At 44.7% G+C, this 19814-nt stretch overlaps 1 protein-coding gene across 1 annotated transcript; it reads left to right on the top strand.

Moving 5' to 3' along the window:
* Positions 1–3466: 3466 nt before the first annotated feature.
* Positions 3467–17944, top strand: LOC307076600 (GDNF family receptor alpha-4-like). The gene is made up of 8 exons (XM_079737652.1): positions 3467–3819; positions 9468–9734; positions 10231–10323; positions 11057–11429; positions 14016–14125; positions 14257–14391; positions 15281–15417; positions 17655–17944. Exons 1-8 carry the CDS (start codon positions 3756–3758, stop codon positions 17853–17855), a joined length of 1380 nt encoding a protein of 459 aa, XP_079593778.1. The 5' UTR covers positions 3467–3755; the 3' UTR covers positions 17856–17944.
* Positions 17945–19814: the final 1870 nt, after the last annotated feature.

The raw sequence follows: 19814 nt of genomic DNA, 5'->3' as shown, positions 1-19814 counted from the left end.
CGTCGCGCCTTATTCGTCGAGCTGACAACGTCACGTTGTCAACGAGAACAACCCGCCAATGAGGCACGTAGTCGTCATCGTTTGGGTGCGTAAGTGGGCGTCCCGACTCTGATTGGTTTGCCGGAAGCCAGATACGCCGCAAAGTACACCCGTCGCCACGCCCCCTTCCTTTCACTTGATCCCGGACCGGTGCTGTCAACTGGTTTGCTATGAGGAAGTATAACAAGTCGCTATCAGCTGTGATATCACAAAATAGCCCACCTTTGCCCCCTCATGTGTATTTACAAGCAATTTACAATGGAATTATAATAAGAACGGATTGCACGTGAGTCAGTTATTGCCAGGCCGATTACGGCGAGTTGTTAATAAAAAAAATACGCACGCATGCACACATCATGCCCCCTCTGCAATGCACCTCATAACCTTCCTTGAGGAAATAATGGTGGCAGATAGCCACCTCTATACGGCCTTTGGAACGCTGTTAACCTTCAGGGAACAGCTTATTCGGGAATAGCCCTCACCAACGATTTACTTGCCTATCATATGTGCGGTAGTATTGTTGTATGTCAACATTATTTTGCTGTGACGTTTGTCTCGTTCTGATTCATGGGTACTTGATGTACTATTCAAAAAAGACTTAACCTCTGCCGTTTATCCAGAGGCAAAGGTTATCTATGAAAGATTTAGAAACTAGTATTGGGCCCGCAGTTTTTACTGAGGTAATGATATCAAACCAATTTGATCTTTCGTCTGTTCAAGAGTATTATTTTATAATTTGATTCCATGTTAACATTTAATAACTAATGAATTTCATATCTCAATTTAAAGTATAGTATATGACAAATGGACACAATCAAATCAACACACAGATCAAACAAAGAACAAATTAAAGAAATCTACAACTATAAATTTTAGTGATCAAATCTATTGGCCATTTTTTGCACTAGATGGCAGTATAAGACAGGTGCATTAATTGGGCATGCTGTAGGTTTCTCATTACAAAATGCATTATAGCTTTTCGATCAACATTTGTCTAGCATTAAACTTAATAATAATCCAACACCATTGTTTTTGTCATATATAATGTATGACCCTGAGTAGAGGTAACCTGAGATGGTTCCTTCAAGAGCAGGTGTCACACTAACGCGACACACCCACTGCACGCCCACTGCACTGAAGTGCTCAACTTCAACCCTGGCCTAAAATGAATGACAATGAAATTCTTATCACTAGTTCCAATAGATATAGACTACTCTTGGTGAACTGTGTAGGGATATAAATAGACAGCTGGCTAAAGTGTGTATAATAGGCTACATGTACAGTACCTCACTAGGCACCCATTGTGTTTGTGTGTGAGTTTCTACATGTGTGATATGAATGCATGTTGAACGTCATTTGAAAACAGACACACATTGCACATATAGCATGCTAACAGTAAGCTGCCGTTCTACATGTACATTCTAGCAAGAGGGAATTGGAAATTTGAAGAGAAACATCGAGGTCATAAGGTCGTAACATGAGGGACCAAAGAGGGAAATAAAGAGGGACCGTAGGAGCTAAATAGGAAGGTGAGAGAGCACTGCGACCTTGAGAGAGAGAGACCAGAAATAGCCTAAAGGTCATAAATACAAGCCAAAGACTAGCACTATTTAAGGTCATACATAGGCCCTTTACTGCCACGGCCGCCTGATATACATTTACAATGTATACAATGGTTCATTTTTTCCGCAAAACGTATGAACGAAGCAGTACACTTATATTAGATAATAATCAAAAGTGACCAATGCCCTTTAACTTTGTAATAAAATAATGTATTATTTTGCATGTGTGAATGGTCTTGAGGTATTCTGAGCATCTGTAAAAAATGTGAGATGTTTTTAATAGGTTGCACAAGGCCTTACCTTATTCTCAGCTTTATAATCTCCACCAACAGAAACCCGGTGTAACAAAAAAAAAGAAAACAACAAACTTGCATAATGTACCTGCACCAATGACCTTGCTACATGCTACCTAGATGGCTATCACACTCCACCTAGGTGGCTATTACTAGGCTCCTCCAAAACCAGTACAAAGGGAGGTGATGTTGAAACCGTTTTATTGTTATAGTTTGAGTATAATGATACATACAGATGGTGATCCATGCTGCCATTTGAGATATCCCTGAGCATGTTTGGTGATGGCTGGTTTAACCTGTGCGCATTGATTGCTCGATTCACACCTCACCCTGCCCCAGAGTCAAGTCAGTCTGACCCGGGGCCAAGTGAGGCTGCCTCCACCGGTCATCATCCACACACACACTCCACAGTATCACTTCAACAACAGGTTTGTTTAATCATTTGTAAACAATGAGGAACAACATCAACTTTATCATCCTAGAAAATGCAACACATTTCATGTAAAAAATTATACAAACATTAACATCTGCCTTGATATACTCCTACGCCTATTGATTTATAATAAAAAAGAATGCTGTATACATCCATGGTACAATTATGTAACGTGATCCTTTCAACACATTTCCGCTATTGGAACGATGTATTTAGAAATAGCACTGGAGAATATTGTCATGGATTGTAGCTCACTTGACTGATCCTCTATTTCTAGAAAAACTAATGCAAAGTTACCGAAAAACAAATGTAAAAAGTTTGTTATTTATAATTTTACTTAAATAAGGGATTGTATTATTTTACCCTAACCCTTTCCTCTATAGTTATCCAAACCTATTTCATTTTTTAAATATGTTTTTGGTTCCGTCACGTTAGTTATTTTAATTACATAATCAGACCAAAAAAAACAAGCTGTAGGCTACCACCATCACATTCACCATATAACCCACCAGGGGGAGCTGTAGTAACACACAAGGACAGAAGTCACGCAATCACCCTGAACTTGTAGTTCAGACCCTACTGACCCTACAGACCCTGGCCTATTGGCTAGTGCCGCCGCACTTTACCCTATAATTAACTAGTCTACACAGTAACGATCTGGATTAAATTACGTGTGCAATAGCCTACCTGACGTAAGCCTACTAACGTAAACGTGTAGCCTTTTCTGGAATAACAATGAAATAGCCTACGGGAATTATAATGGTTCATTCTAACCCTGAACGCATCTCCCAGTCGTGGTTGAAGGTGGATATATTTTCTTCACCACTTCTGCGGAGGCATCCCGTCTGTTTCTCGGTAGGGGAGCACCAGCTTTGTTTTTGCACGTGGCAGCTGAGCTCTGATGAGGGTACTAAAAGATTTCTCAATCCATAAATTTGTACAGTGCAACAACATTACTGACACAGACAGGCTAAACTGCAAAGTCCATCTCAGGGGAATATGCAGACCTTCTGACAGTCGGACCAATCATAGTCGAGCTCGGCGTTATAATAAGGGCTCGCACTTACAGGAGTCGCTCGCTCAGTCACCCACACGAACTACCCAACTGTGTGATCTTTGGGACTACAATGCCTTGGAGAGGTACCCGACGTGGACATGCGCAGCAGCAACAACGACGTTGCTGTTTTAGATGCAGAACCCTGAACGGAAACTTTTGAGATCTGTCTGGGAAGTCGTTCATTCATAGATGAAAGCGGCATCCATGGACGAGATTCCACGGGAGAATGGAAGGACTTTATTTCAACACGCACATGTGAGCTTGGAGGATAACGTGCTCGTTTACATGGTGCACCGAGCTGTGTAACTTTCCTTTACCCGTCACTAAGTGTGCACGTCTTATATTAGACTGAACAGACACAACTCTTTACAATGTCCACCGGCATCAGGAGGAGGATGATCATCCTGGGACTATTTCAGATTTTCTTCACTTGTGGTAAGTAGGCTTACATTTGAATTGCTCGTTCGTGAAATCCTTTATTAAATGATTTAGGCAGTTTTCAACTATAAGAAAAAAATATTCTGCAATACTGAAATCATGAAAATATAATTTCTGGTTATTTTCTCGGGGAGTTCATTTTTGTTTAGCTTCGCAATACCGGTGAATTGCTTCTTTAATTGCTTCAAAAAAAAAAATACAATGGTTAACATGTTTTTCTCAATCGGTATTTAAATCGAATTTACTTCTGATCACATAGGCCTAAGTGACGTGAGATCTAATATTTCTTGACAAAGAGGAGTTGTGTATTCTTCTGGGTCGAACATTTAAGTTAACCGTCTTGTTGATCTATGGGCATAAAGGCAATGCACATCTTCCATCAATTAGAAATTGTGTAAAAGAGGATGAATGCGTTCAACATAACACCTTCATTGTGCCGCCGTGGTGAGAGCTGTCATATTATCCATCGTTACGCACCAAATATCTATCTTAACCCCTACTATTTGTTGTATCCATTCTTGTCGGCTGTGTGTGTGTGTGTGTGTGTGTGTGTGTGTGTGTGTGTGTGTGTGTGTGTGTGTGTGTGTGTGTGTGTGTGTGTGTGTGTGTGTGTGTGTGTGTGTGTGTGTGCGCGCATTGGTAAGAACTTCACACACGGGCTAAAATTCTTTATGTCTATCATCATTAAAAAACCTCTTGTCTCGGCATTTTTTCTTCCAAATCATCCAGCCGACAAATCACTTTCATGAATTAATTCTGATCCATGCTCCTGTCCTCTTTAAAAGGTGTTTATACAGTTCATCTCGATCCCGTCTCACTCCCGCCTTGACAATATCTATATTGAAAGTAATAATTGTTGATCTAAATCAATCAACTAACCAACCGAACATCCATAATAATGTATTATGAGCTCCACAAGAATACACTGACAAGTTTAAATAACTTGAATGGTAATCCAATCATTCTGAGACATATTTCAATCTAGGAATATGAATATTGTGACCTACTCTCACTTACGGTCTAAAAACATCGTAGGCCTATACTACAACACATGTGTCCCTTCTGTAGAAAGCAAGCCAAGCATACCTTCCCAGTAACTGGACTTAATTGTGACATTGAACCTGTGCTGGGAACCGTCGCTGGCTTAGTGTTTAAGATGTGTTGCTTAGTGCTGGTCTATAGCCCCGTTCGCTGTGGAGCTATTTTAGTCCCGCCTTTGTTATGCCTGCTTTTGTTGCTGAGTAGCAGAACATGTCTGCTGTTCATATTTAAAAGAAAAGCAAGAGGAGTCTGTATTTTGTCATATGCTTTTTTTTTTTTAAATCATCGTGTTTCATGCATTTCGTTTTCAGTCTTGACCCAATGGCCTCGTTTCTTTTTCTAAAACCTCAATGAGATATTCGCTGAAGTGCATGAAATCCTTTTTGGGATTATTTTTACCTAGGTCAAACCTTGTCATGGCTGCAGCAGAGTCGTAGTGGGAACATGGACATTATATCACAGCAAAATCCATAGGAAGGTACACCAACCAAAACCCAACACTTCTCGATGTGATTGTTTAGTGTCCAGGAACTAGTGGAGCTGATCAGGGCTCTGGAAGGAGCAGAGCTGCGGATATGACGCTTGAATAACGCTTGCAGTTATATCAGCGCTTATGAGAACTCTTATGAAGGGTTTTGTCTGATGGCCCATAGAGTGAGCAGAATTTTATGTCGGTCAGTGTATTTTATTGATCCTTAGACTTAGAAACTAAAAGTAGGCCAGGATGTAAATCCGAAGAGTTTATATGAAGGTATTATTTTTCTTTTACTTTAGCAAATCATGTTTAAATTCCTCGGTGATTCAGCCATTTCGATTTTAATGTAGACAGAAAGATAGATAGAAGATAGATAGCTAGAAAGATGAATAGATGGAAAGCCAGATAGATAGATGGATAGGTGGATGAATAGATAGATGGATGCATAGATCATGGATAGATAGATGGATAGAGGGACGGATGGATAGACGGACAGGTGGTGTGCGCCTCTCTGATCTTGTCATAGAAAGTACAACACCTAAAGAAAACAAGAAAAGAGGTCAGGAAATGTCAGAGAATACAGGATCATTGAATGTATGCATACCTCTGTTCTCTAGCAGAGTGAGCAATGAACACAGTTTTACAGAGTTTCTTATACTGTTCAATGACCATTAAGAGAGCTTCGTTATAGTAGGGAATGGTCCCACCAGGAGCCTGATGGCTCTTGAACGAGGAGACATGTGCATAGGTGAGGTTGCAAATACTATTATCGATAGTAAAACCATAATGGGTTGTGTGGTGCGGTGCAAGGACACCCTGCTCATCTCATTGAGAGGCCGAGCCATCTTCCTTGTTTATAATACAATCAAGTCTTCAACAACAGTTGCTAGGCTTCTTCATGACCCTCTAAGTTAACCAATGAGGAGGCCCTTTCTGGGTCTGTCATTTGAGTTTAGACAGCTATATGATTTTTTCACACTTACTTTCATTCATATAGCATACAGGCAAGCTAATGATCACTTTCTTTATATGTATAGTAAAAAATAATGATATTCCTTTAAACATTAAGTACATTTCTCCCATACTATCAGGTTGAGGGGGGACGCACACCCTCTCTGAAACATGAGATAGCTATTGGAATTGCAACCAGTGATCGGTTTACAATCCCTGATCCACATGCAGACACCATTAGCTGCAACCAGAGCTCCTATTTATTTTTGTGCATTTCGAAATCAGAAAACCCTTCTCAAGCAGCCCAGATACAGACCGCCTGCTCTCCGTCGGTACCCAACAGGCTCTCCCTGCTCCTGATCCAGGGCCTGGTGGCAGCTCTGCCAAAGCCTCTGAAGGTGTTCTCTCACACTTCTGGTTACCTATTCAACCCTTGCATGCCAAGAACACTGTGCAGACCAAGTAGAGAGATAGACTGCATCCTTCATAAACTGGCTCACATCCCACTCCATGACTTTCTGGGTCTCCATATTTGGCGCCTGTTTCCTTCCCCCAACTGTAATCAATTAAATCTGAATCTCTAAGCTGACCAGCTGTGTGGCTGAGAAGACCGCCAACATTATTTCTGGGAGAAGAAAACCGTTAGAAGATATGGAAAGAAATTGGTGGACGTGTTTCCTCGAATTGGTTTATGCAGCCAAACTTTTCTATTGTTTGTTAAAAGGCATGGAGCGTCATATTATGTAACACAAACCAAATTTTTGACAATGTAGTTCATAATCCCTTGATTATGGGACAACAAATCCTAGCAGCTAATAAATAGTTTGCGTCATAATGATTTGGAGGGGCACCCTTCCTCAAGGGCTTTATGGCAAAGAAAAGAGAGGAGATAGGGAAGAGAGCCAAACAGAGATTTTGCCATAGTTTAGACCTAGTAATAAAACGTTGCTGGCACGCTGACAGCACCACCTCTACCACGGGCGTCTACAGCCCACAGAACTCTGGTGTCTGCCTGCTCCACCTGTTTGTCTGCCTTTGATGACATCCTTGTATTGTCTCCTTGTAATGTCTGTAGCTATAGCGATTACCGTGGGTTTGTGACTGTTGACTGCAGGTCTGGCTTTTGACACGCTTGCGGTTCTGTGGAGCGAATGGGTCCTGTTGTGACGAATAATAATAATCCTGAATTTAAGTTTATCTGCCTTGGCTCATCATCACCTTATCTTGTACTGCCTGAGTTTGGTCTGGGAACCCGAATTAGGCTGCCCAAGTTCCGGTGATTGATCATTTGACACCACATATTATACATCTATTATGTTATATTTAATAAGGTTGAATTGTCACTGACTAATGTCAGTGTCAGATGTGAAATGTCACGAGACAAACAGATAACCTGTTCGGCAATTTCAGATGGCAGCGCATTCAGACACTGGTAATACTGACAGAAAGTAGTCCGTGGAGATAGACCAGGACCTTCAAGGCTGCATAAGGAGCTCCATTGCTACACTGTTGAAGATATCTTATCCCACTACTGGTTCCTCAGATCTGCTTATAGGCTCCTACGGCCGGCTGCAGAGACAAAGGCAGGCCATGACAGATGATGTCGATCACTCCTTCTCTCAGGGGAGTCTTTCAATGTTTTTTGAGGATAATAGTAAGGGGGGGGGGGGGGTCAGATGTAGGTCACCCTCCATCCTAAATTCAGAAATTGAGAAATCCAGAAGTGCCCATCGGAGCAAACGTGGTCGGACCACCGCCAGGTCAACGACGCCAGATGTCCCCCTGCTCGTTGACGCTAACCAGGTTTGTCGTTGGATCTCTTTCCGACGCTTGTGGATTAAATCATTGGTCCCTTTTATGTAAACCGTACGGTCTTTGTATCGGTTCAACATATGTTCACGCTCCCTTCTTCAACCAAGAATGACCCCTTGGGTGGATAAGCTATTTGTGGACTTTCCAGTTAATATTATTCTTCCTCTTTGCTATCAATGAATGTGGCCATGCCTGGCTCATGATTCTGCATTTAAGGCTTGGTGCCCTCCCATTGGTCATGCTTTCATAAAACACATACTCAATGCTTGTCACATCAGATTTAGTTAATAAGCCTCCTCGCATTCATCGGGCTAACTTAATTGACTTGTTTTTGGCAAGGTCAAAGACGATGACTCACACTGTGCATCGATTGCTTATTGCTCCGCAAGCAAAAGCAGGCAGACTGTAATTCCACCTGTGATCTTTAGATAAAATGCTTTAAATTCAAAGTTCTTGATCTAGAGATGGTGATGGTCTGGTAACCACTTACGGTGGAAAACGTGTAATCAGTTCAATTGTAGCATGCCTCTGGCATAAATTATGTATTTGATGTACTTTGATTTAATAGCAGACTGTAGGCTGGATACGAGAGACATTTACATCCTTATTATAATTATTATCATAATAATAATGATCATCATCATTACAATACAGAAGCGATCAGGCAAGGTAATGCAATACCTCCTGCAGCAGTCAGCCAGCACATGGCTGTGTTTTGCATACATAATTGATATTGACCATTGATGATGTCTAATGTCTTCATAATCTACCCCGTCTACTGGGGATGGTCTTTACTACCAAGATGATGTCGGCCTCTAGCAAGGCTATGGAAGTAGACGGCCCGGCTTGTCTTGCGGCCAAAGGGTTGCTGGTTCAGTCCCCGCCACGGGGTCTACAATACATAAATCCAGTCCATCCAATTCAGACGCTCATATAGAAACGTCTCGTAAAGGCTAATCAACACCACCGACCGTGGTAAAACCGTGCTCACCGCGGGTCGCCTAGGACAGAAGCTTCTGCTAACGACCAAATACTAGTAGTGAACTTACATGTACATTTCGAGCATGAAGCAGATCGCTCTTATCCAAAGCGATATATTGTCAGATCAAGGTGAAACATCTGTTTCCGTCGGTGCAGTAAGGATGCTCACAGAACCAAGTGCAAAGCACTAAAAATCGCTAGGTCAACCCGTTCCCCGTGTACGACAAAGATAGCTTGGCTAGGATGCTACACAACTAAGTACGGCGTACAATAAGTGCGCGCATTAAGTGCCAGGACGTACAACACACAATACGACAACATACTGCTGACCAGCCGCCAAACCCACTGACGGCCCCTCCCCACCACCTCCCCCGCGGCGGCCCAGGCGGTGCGCTGGCGCCCGGCCCCCTGGACTGCGGCGCGGCGGAGGAGGGCTGCCTGCAGCAGGAGCCCTGCGCCGTGCTCTACCGCCTCCTGGAGTACTGCGGGGCCGAGGAGGCCGTGGCGCCGCTGGGGGCCGACGCCCGCCGGGAGTGCCTGGAGGCCCAGCACGCGCTGCAGCAGCACCGCCCCCTGCAGGCCTGCAAGTGCCAGCGGGGCTCGCGGCGGGAGGAGCACTGCCTCAAGGTGTACTGGACGCTGCGCTTCTCAGGTGAGGGAGAGAGAGAGAGGGGGGGGGGGCGAGAGAGAGAGAGACAGAGAGACAGAGAGAGAGAGGGGGAGAGAGAGAGAGGGGAGAGAGACAGAGACAGAGAGAGAGAGACACAGAGACAGAGACAGAGAGACAGAGAGACAGAGAGAGAGAGGGGGAGAGAGAGAGAGAGAGAGGGGAGAGAGACAGAGACAGAGAGAGAGAGACACACAGAGACAGAGACAGAGAGAGAGAGAGAGAGACAGAGAGACAGAGAGAGAGGGGGAGAGAGAGAGAGGGGAGAGAGAGAGACAGAGAGAGAGAGACACAGAGACAGAGACAGAGAGAGAGAGAGACAGAGAGACAGAGAGAGAGGGGGAGAGAGAGAGAGAGGAGAGAGACAGAGAGAGAGAGACACACAGAGACAGAGAGAGAGAGAGAGAGAGACAGAGAGACAGAGAGACAGAGAGACAGAGAGAGAGGCCACGTGACCATGGCTCCACTTGTTTCCCCCCAGCCTACGAGGAGTATGAGGTCTCTCCCTACGAGGAGTTGGAGCTGAACCTGGTCAGGAACGTAGAGATGTCCCACATGGCCTCCATCAGGTCAGGTATGGACCTACTCACACACCACATTCACACTTTGTTTTTTATTTACTACTATTTAGCCATTTAGCAGACACTTCTATCCCAAGCAACTTAGGGTTAGGGCATGTTGTCCAAGGAGGATTACAGGTTTGGCTGTGGACCACGGGGAACAAACTCAGAATCTTACAGCCAGAAGTCGAACGACACCCGAGCTACCAGGTTATCCAGACCATTGGCTTTCAATTCTCAACACAGTTTTTGAAAAAGTTTGGGGTCACTAAGAGATGCTGTTTTATTTAAATAACGATAACATTAAATGATTCAGAAATACAGTCTAGACATTGTTAATGTGGTAAATTACCATTCTAGCTGGGAACGGCAGATTTTTAATGGAATACCTACATAGGTGTACAAAAGCCCATTTCCAGCAACCATCACTCTGTGTTCTAATGGTATATTGTTTAGCTAATCGTGTTAAAAGGCTAATTAATGATAAGAAAACCCTTGTGAAATTGTGTTAGCACAGCTGAAAACTGTTGAATAGAAATGTAAATTTTCATGGAAAACATGAAATTGTCTGGGTGACCCCAAACTTTTGGGCTTATAAGCCTTTCTGGATGGGAGAGGGAACGTAGGCAGGAAAGAGTTGGCGAACAGAGTCGCATGTCTCGTATGACCGTGGGTCTCAATCAAACACCGCTCCACCCTCCCTTATATTTTTATTTCTCCCTATTTTCCCCCCGACTCCGCCTCCAGCCTCCTACCACGCGGCGGACGGACAGAACCAGTGTCTGAAGGCGGCGCAGGACTGCGGCCTGTTTGAGAAGTGCGGCTCCCTGCGCTCCGAGTACGTGGTGGCGTGCACCAAGCGCGCCACGGGCTCCGACAGCAGCTGCAACCGGCAGAAGTGCCACCGGGCGCTGCGGCGCTTCCTGGAGCGCGTGCCCGACGAGTACAGCTTCGCCCTGCTCTTCTGCCCCTGCTCCGACCCGCTGTGCGGGGAGCGACGCCGCAAGACCATCGTCCCCTCGTGCTCCTTCGAGGAGAGCGCCCGGAACGGGGAGGAGAGGGCGGAGAAGCCCAACTGCCTCAGCCTGCAGACGTACTGCTACAAGGACCAGCTGTGCAGGTGAGACACTTCACTTGGACCAGCTGAGTAGGGGAGGGGGTTTACTGGGACCAGCTGAGTAGGGGAGGGGGTTCACTGGGACCAGCTGAGTAGGGGAGAGGGTTCACTGGGACCAGCTGAGTAGGGTAGGGGGTTCACTGGACCAGCTGAGTAGGGTAGGGGGTTCACTGGACCAGCTGAGTCGGTAAACTGGACCAGCTGAGTAGGGGAGGGGGTTCACTGGACCAGCTGAGTAGGGGAGGGGGTTCACTGGACCAGCTGAGTAGGGGAGGGGGTTCACTGGACCAGCTGAGTAGGGGAGGGGGTTCACTGGACCAGCTGAGTCTGTGAGAAGGTTCACTGGACCAGCTGAGTAGGGGAGAAGGTTCACTGGACCAGCTGAGTAGGGGAGAAGGTTCACTGGACCAGCTGAGTAGGGGAGAAGGTTCACTGGACCAGCTGAGTAGGGGAGAAGGTTCACTGGACCAGCTGAGTAGGGGAGAAGGTTCACTGGACCAGCTGAGTAGGGGAGAAGGTTCACTGGACCAGCTGAGTAGGGGAGAGGGTCCTTGATTTGTAAATGATTGGAATGTTGGTCCTTGGGGAGACTGCAGGTGATTGGATGGACTGTTTAGGTGTGCAGGTTACCGTAAAGCGCCCAAAGGTAAGCAGGCAACCGGAAGAAGTAAAAAACTGGGTAACAACTACTGACCCTGAACATATACAGTACTTAACAACACTATAACCAGTGTGGCAGTAGAGTCGCTACAAGTAGTGGCAGCTACTTTCTCAGTAGCATGGTGGTAGCTGTCACTGTTACCTTGAACAAATGGTGCAGTAGCGTCCACGATACCTTTTCTGAAGCTCAAGAGCATTGGAGCTTTTCTGCTGTGGTCTGAAATAAAACGCTTCGGATCAGTCAAACCTAATTAAAGGACAACGTGCGTGAACTGCGCAAGCCGGCCCAAACCCAATATGACGTAATCCCACCGAGGGCACGGTTCATACTGTGTCTTGCATGGCCGCCGAGGGGAGGGGGCAGCAGGGGAAAGTGCTGCCCTGCTGCACTTTCTTTGCAAAGAAAGATTACAAAATACAGAATATAAATAATAAAAGGGGCACATGGCCTCTCTGTGTGCCATATTCATATTTTCTATATACAACACCATAGACCCTATGTTATGAGTAGAAACGAACATCCCTCGACCACAATATATATATATATATATATATATATATATATATTTCTGTATATTTTCTTTCGCGGTTCTGCAGCACCAATTATGTAAAAATCAATAACGCTCTGATGTAAAGTCTCGCCGATGATTTTCAGTTCTCCATCTATGAACTATTGTCACGACTGTTGTCGACGCATCACATTGTATCTAACATTAATTTACTACTATTTCTTTTGATCCGCGTGAAATATGTCGTACCAGGTGACCGGGAAAGTCATTGTCCTCAGGGGACCGGGAATACATTGGTCACAATAGGGCCCGCCTCGTCTCTCCGCAGCTGCTCAGGGGACCAATGTATTCCCCTGGTGTCGTGCACCCCTGAAATATCTAAGCTCTGCACGGAGGAGTGCGTCCACTCCCATTGTTAGAGACAAACAGTGACTATAAATGCCACGGCTGTGAGTTGACTGACCACACACTTCAACAACGGCGCACCATGGCGAATAAAATGCCTGCTGAAGTGACACCTACATACACGGACCTAAATGTCTAGCCAACAGGAGCACTTTCATATGACGTGTATTCATGTACCAATCCTGCCATCCTGTCTCAGACACACGAGCGAAAGAGGAGAAGAAGAATTAATCCCGAGTGACACACACACACACCTGCCTTTAGTTGTGTGGAGCACAGGTTTTTTCATCTGTTTCTTTTTGTCCCCAAATTGGTTTTGGAAAAGAGGGAGCAGAGAGTGAACTGAACATGGTTTGCCTGCCTACCTGATTGACGCACTAGGATTGACTTGGAATGAAGTTGGTTCAATGTGAAAACAAATCGAATTGTTTCGATGTAGTAAACAACGTGCACTGTTGCTGTAGCTTAGCTTATTACAATTCTCTGGGGGATAGCTAGTGATGTTACTTTAACTGTAAAGTTTGTGAGGAACTGGTAGAGAATGCTGAGTACACACTACAGAATAATTATCCAGATTTTGTCCCTGATTTCACCCTTCCGTCCTTGGTCAGCAAAGCCTATATTTGTTGCTGATTCTACTTGTGGTGTGGGGTATGTTAGTGGTGTTTTTTACCGATCAGCCCTCACCGAGTTGACATCAAAAATAACAAATTCGTTAGATATTTGCGATCCAATATCCTGTAGTCAATCGATTGTAACATTGTAAAGACGATAGCCAATTGGGAGCCACGCTGACTTAACGTCCTACCAACAAATCATCAAGATATCATAACATAAGAATGGAATCGGCTAGGGTGTAGTGTGCTGTGTTGGCAAAATTCCTTCCACTAACTAGACTGTCTCTCACGTTTTCTCAATTTATGAAATGTCTAGCTGTCTAGCCTGCCCAACACTGAAACGGACCAGGCCTTCAAGGTAAAAGTCCTGCTATTTATGCCCAGTCATTTCTCTTCAGATCCCGGTTTGCAGATTTCCAGCGAAACTGCCAGCCCTCTGTTCTCTCTCCGTCGGGCTGCGGGCAGGAGAGCCGAGCCAGGTGTCTGCAGGCATACAAGGGACTCATAGGTGAGGAGCGGACCCGACCCCATATATTTAAAGGTGGTCGTGTGTTAAGAACAGCACAGCACAAATACAATTTTTCTTTATGTAATGTATATTACATATTTCTCTAATATCGCTGCCCCCCCCCCCATCAGGTACCATGATGACCCCTAACTACATCAGTAACAGCAGCACGGAGGTGTCTCAGTGGTGCACGTGTGAGGCCAGCGGCAACGAGTGGCAGGACTGCCAGCAGATCCTCAACATGTTCAGCAGCAACACCTGCCTCCGTAAGCACAGCGTCATCAGCATATACTCAATTAGGCAATTATATGCATCGTTTGAGTATGCAAACGAGCCTTTCAAGGCTTCAACCAAAGTGAGACAAGTGAATTCAGATACATGACATGAAGGAGCCGGCATGGTGTTATGTATCCATTGCTCAAGGACGCCTACAGGTTAGGCTGTGGACCTTGGGGATCCAACCCAGTACCTTTCGACTGGGAGTTAAACCCCCGAGACACTAAACTACCGTGCCCCCACCTGCAGCTTCTCTGCCCACAGTTGTTTTCTGTGCAGTCTTGTTCAGTCTGAATTTTAAATGTTTGTAGTTGTTCCAATATCGATTATATGCTTTGATCGTTCCGAGATGATCGCTGTGGATAATTGTATCTGCCAAATATGTTTATGTTTTAGTATTGATTAGGTAAGATATATACTGACATGCACTTATATATTATACTCATCAATATTGGTGCTATAAACAATGTGCTGCCAAAATGATGACAATAATTACCAGATAATGTCTAACACCGTTGGTTAAATCTAAGGCTGCCATTTCTAGGAAGACACACAAAAAAGTACACTCGCACACTTGCGCACGCACACACACACACGATCAGTGAGGACTTTTTTTTGCTGTCTCTATTTTAATGGGACCATGTGGCTAATGTTAATCACTGCCCTCAGGATGAAAATTCTATTCCATAAGAGCCCTAGTTAGCTTTCAACTCATCCACTGGGAAAATGTCATGTCACTCGTGCCTGACTCATAGACATGACATCCAGTAAATCATAGCAACTCTACCTGTGGTTTTAATGGTGTTGGATGGCCCTCAGCGCTCCGTGCAGAACACAACTAGAACACATCTGATCAGAGTGCGTGCCGTTGTGTTCCAGGAAACGCCATCAGTTCCATGGGAGTGGAGGTTGGCGGCGGCGGTTCTCCCGTGGACCGCACGCCGCCGCCAACCTCTCGACCCCCACCCCAGGAGCAGCCCCGGGTCAGTGTCCAGACCCTCCAGGACTTCACCAGGGTGAGCATAACACAAAGCTGATCTACTCTACCCACAGCGGTAACAATGTCTAGTAATACCACAGTGGCTAAACAGAATGGCCAATCAGTACTTATGATACATTAATTATTAAATGGTATTAAATTATTATATTATATTGGGGGAGGTTAGTCTCGTGATTCTGGTGTCTTCCTTGGGTAAGACGCGCCTCACCCGTACTTACACCCGAGGACGTCTGTCTAAATAGTCACTCCAAGTTTCTGTGGATAAAATCGACTACCAATTGACTAAATAGTGATAAGTAACAGAATAGTCTTGAGTAAGGGAAGAACACCAATGTGGTTCGCGTTTGAGATGTTAACCTAGCGTGTAAACATCTGCCTCAACGCAAACCAATCTGGAAAAAAAAACACCAGAGAGCAGATGAAGGCGAGATCTAGGCAACATCCAGGCATACAGCGTCCGTCTCCTCTCTCCCCTTCCTGCTCTTATCGTACTCTTCCCCTCCAGTGGAGGATTAGCTGTAGGTGTTTACTGCAATAGAATCAACCCTCTTGTGTTAATATTTATTTATTCATACCCATCTGCCCCGTCTCCCTCTTTCCTCGCACCCGCCCCTTCCCCCTAATCCGTTTCTCATTCTTCATCTCTCCGCTGCTCTCCTCCGATCTCCTCCTCCTCCTGAGCCCCACCATCCTCCCACAGTTAAGCCGCTCTCGGAAACCTATATTCAATTTAGCGAGATATCCCCCGCACTGGTATTTTATATACAGTAAGCTGCTATACGGGAGATCCCCTTGTTGTGATACCTTGCTGAATAATGAGCTGTTACAATGGGCCAGCCAAATGCATAAAAAAATAAAACTTTTACTGCAACAACGGCAAGTAATTCCGATGATAGGCTTAATTTGTTTCCTTCAATACTTTGATTGCCGGTTGGGTCTTGGGAAACACGACATGATAAGTCTCAGCATTGTTAAATTGGAGGGTAGGTAGGAGAAGTTGCCAGCACAAGACAATGCTCTCTCTTGAGAAGCCTGGGTTTATGCAGATTATGAAAACTAAAACCACAACAAAAAAACAAAAAAAATAAATTTATGAAAAGGGCAATGGCATTGTGAATGTCCCTTCATTTTAAAATAACATAAGAGTAATGTTATATTCAGAAAGCAGTTGTTAATATGATGACAGAACCATCCTTACAATGAACACGAGCTGCCCTAAATCCAAACTCTAGTTCCTTCTCACTAGTTGTTCCCTTGCTCCTGGTTCCAACCTGGTCTTACCCAGGATCCCCCTGTATTTCAACAAGGTGAGGACTAGGTTTCTGTCCGTGTCAGCTCGCTCTCAGCTTGGTATAGCACCTCAGAAGAAAACCCAATGCGGCGTGACAAAAAAGGCAAAGTGCAGGGAGCAAGGACCCTCTGTCTGGATGTCTAGACCAGCGGCTGGATGTGCCCACTGGGCCACATCATAACGCGTTAAGAGCTAAGAGCCGGCAAAGTGAAAGCGGCCACTGGAAGGTACTATCATGTGTCCTCTGGCAGGACCTGGCTGTCCGTTGCAACAGTCAGGCTCCAAACTGAAGGAGATAGAGTGCTTCTCCCCTGGCGCCTACACCTGTACAAGAAGAGATAACGCTGGCAGGGAACCTATTGTGTCACCCTCCTCCAGAATGACACATAAATGACCCTAAGCTGTTCATTTTATGATCTTCAGGTAATTTGGTGTGTTTTGATTACTCGCACATTCACATTTAAAATGTCATCGTTATATGACGGTGATGATGATGGAGGTGATGTTGATGACGAAACAAATATTATTTTCTGTTGTGAATATTGCAGCTGTTTTTTTAATTAGAACTGGTGACTAATCCTGGTCTCTTAATTTTGGCTAATGAGGGTTGTTAGCCAATATAAGCTTGCCTGGGGCAGCACAGCTAGTGATGTCATGATGACCTCAACCAGAGGTCCTGCTCACCACGATTGCATTAAGACATTTTCTCCTCCTAATAATACAAATATTAATATAAATAAAAACAATAATAATGATAATAATAATAATCAATAATCATATTGTCTCAACTCAGATTAAAGTCTAGAACGTTCTCAATCAAGCACGGGGATGACTTTCAATGCATTCAATGAAAACATTGTAAATATGTAATACACGTATCCTGTTAGGGTTAATCCTTCAAATTTCCATTCATGAAATACTAATTCTAGATTTTAATCCTTTTTTATTTGCTATTTTTGCAGTTTGAGAGCAGCGAGGACAAACAGAAGGAAGAGGAGGAAGAAAGCCAAGACTTAAACATCATCCCACCATTTTCTGAAAAGGACCCTGGTATGGAATCAGGGGCCCGAGGCAGCCATCGGGGGGCCGCCTCCACACCGGGGCCCCTGCTGCCCCTGCTGCTGTGGCTGGCCCTCTGGTCCCTCAGCCTGAGCCCACAGTAGGTCTGGGGTCCTTCACTGGCAGCCCTCGGCGGGCCCATCCTCCCTCCCTCTCTCTCTCCCTCCCTCCCACGCACCACATCACAGAAGCCTGGCCCTACCAACAGCACAAGAGAAATGAGACTTGAGAAAAGTTGCCGATTTCCATCTAGACCATTGGTCATTAATGTTGGTTATTTTTCTTCATTGTAATTTAAATTGTTATGTTGGTCATGAGGTTATCCACCACATGCTTGTCGCGTTGACAGGTCTGATCAAGTCTAGACGTGGCCAAGAGTATATTGGTGCCATCAACAAGATGGTTTGTAGTGAGACAGTGGGGGGGCTGTAAAGATGGACAATGTGTACTGGTCCCACACTGAGCCAATGTCCTGGAAGAAGAAGCAGCGTCTCACGAACAGAACTATGTTTCCTCATTGCTTTCAGGCCAGCCTCTGGCTTGTGATCATCATTGCATGGCAGTTTTCCAATTTCATTCTCTTTGAAATCCTCCTCGTTCCTATTTAAAGTAATAAGTAAGTAAGTAATAATCTCAAAGATTTTCATTGAAATAAATGTCTGTTAAGTCATTGTCTATCTCCAAATGAGGTAACACAATGGTGATTAAGCCTATTGCCCTCTGATGAAAGCCTTTGCATTGGCAGGGCTATGAAAGTTAAGAACTGGGTGTTGGTGGCAACAATCCTGGGAAACTGTGACAGTTTGTGACACGTTTTGCATGAACCAGAAGTGGTTGGGCCACCAGAGAGGGTAGAGGTTTTTTGCTCCAGTCTCTGCTAGCGTTGCCAGTAAAACCAAAAGACAATTAAATACAGGTGACATTGTTTTGATCACTGGGAAAACAACAACAAAACAACACCTGCAATTACTGCTTTTCCCCCCATAGTTGTCACCAAGGAAAACCGAACCCAAATCTTTGGCACATTACTGCTTTAACTATGACATACTAACACGTATTAACAACTGTAAATACAAACAAAACATTTTGCTGAATTTTTGATCCCATTCATGGAATCTTTTCTCTAACGCCCTCACCTTAAGCTATAACATCTCATATTAAATCTAGTCCATGTGTGTTTTCAAACCATTCACGAGGAAGCCAATGGCTCCGTGCGCTCCCACCCATCATTAAATGATTTGATGAGCGCCACAGATGGACGCCAAATATCGTCATTTAAATGCCGACTGACCGCAGCTCCGTTTGACCCGAGGGGAACAATATGGACAAAATAAATCAGCATCGGCAGTAAGAGCAGAATCAAATTGCTTGACATTAAGAGGAAGTTCCCCCAACTGGGCTCAGGGGAGGGGAAAGAGGGGAAGTAATTTTACTGCTGGTATACTGCGTTTCTTTTTATCCTGAGGAAAAGGGCTGTTAATGTTCCTCCACGTGAATGTGTGGCCGTGCGGAGCCTCTCGGCTACTCTAATCGTGCAGAAGCACATGGAGCTATTCTCTCTGCCCGATAGATTTTTCGCTGATGTTAATGAATTTTTTTTTTTCTCACGGCAAAATTGCTCTGCTGCAAGGGATGAAGGTGTGGGGAAGGAGAGGGTGGGGGGCTGTGGCAGAGCCGCAGAGCCAAAGTTTGGTCAAATTGCGGATGTTTTTTTTCAGTAAGAATTTAACTTTTATTTTCATGAAACTTGGAAAAGACCCACTGTCCGCCTTCTCTCGCCTCCCCCCTCCGTCAGCCGCGGGCTACGTGTAATCTCTGAAATGTCAATGTTCACCACTCCCCGACATTTATCTGGCTTGCTGTTTGTTTCTGCTGTGTTTGGATTAGGGGTGTTTGTACAAAGACAAGCGTGAATCATTCACGTTTATCGAGCTCCCAAGGGCACATAATTACAGCCATAAACAAAAGGATGATCGCTGCCGGCGTCATCCAGCCACGGTGGTTCCTGTACCCCTCGGAAATTGAATGTATTTTTCCATATTATTCATCATTCATTCTATTGA

This window comes from Pollachius pollachius (assembly GCF_949987615.1).
Source record: "Pollachius pollachius genome assembly, chromosome: 6".
In the NCBI taxonomy this organism is placed as follows: domain Eukaryota; kingdom Metazoa; phylum Chordata; class Actinopteri; order Gadiformes; family Gadidae; genus Pollachius; species Pollachius pollachius.
The sequence above is the reverse complement of the archived record's forward strand: the minus strand, read 5'-3'. Positions and strand labels throughout refer to the sequence as shown.

Coding starts and splice junctions, on each gene's coding strand:
- LOC307076600 (XM_079737652.1), top strand. CDS start 3,756: ATGTCCACCGGCATCAGGAGGAGGATGATCATCCTGGGACTATTTCAG. Junction 14,126..14,256: donor GGCATACAAGGGACTCATAG/GTGAGGAGCGGA, acceptor CCCCCCCATCAG/GTACCATGATGACCCCTAAC. Junction 15,418..17,654: donor CCCTCCAGGACTTCACCAGG/GTGAGCATAACA, acceptor CTATTTTTGCAG/TTTGAGAGCAGCGAGGACAA.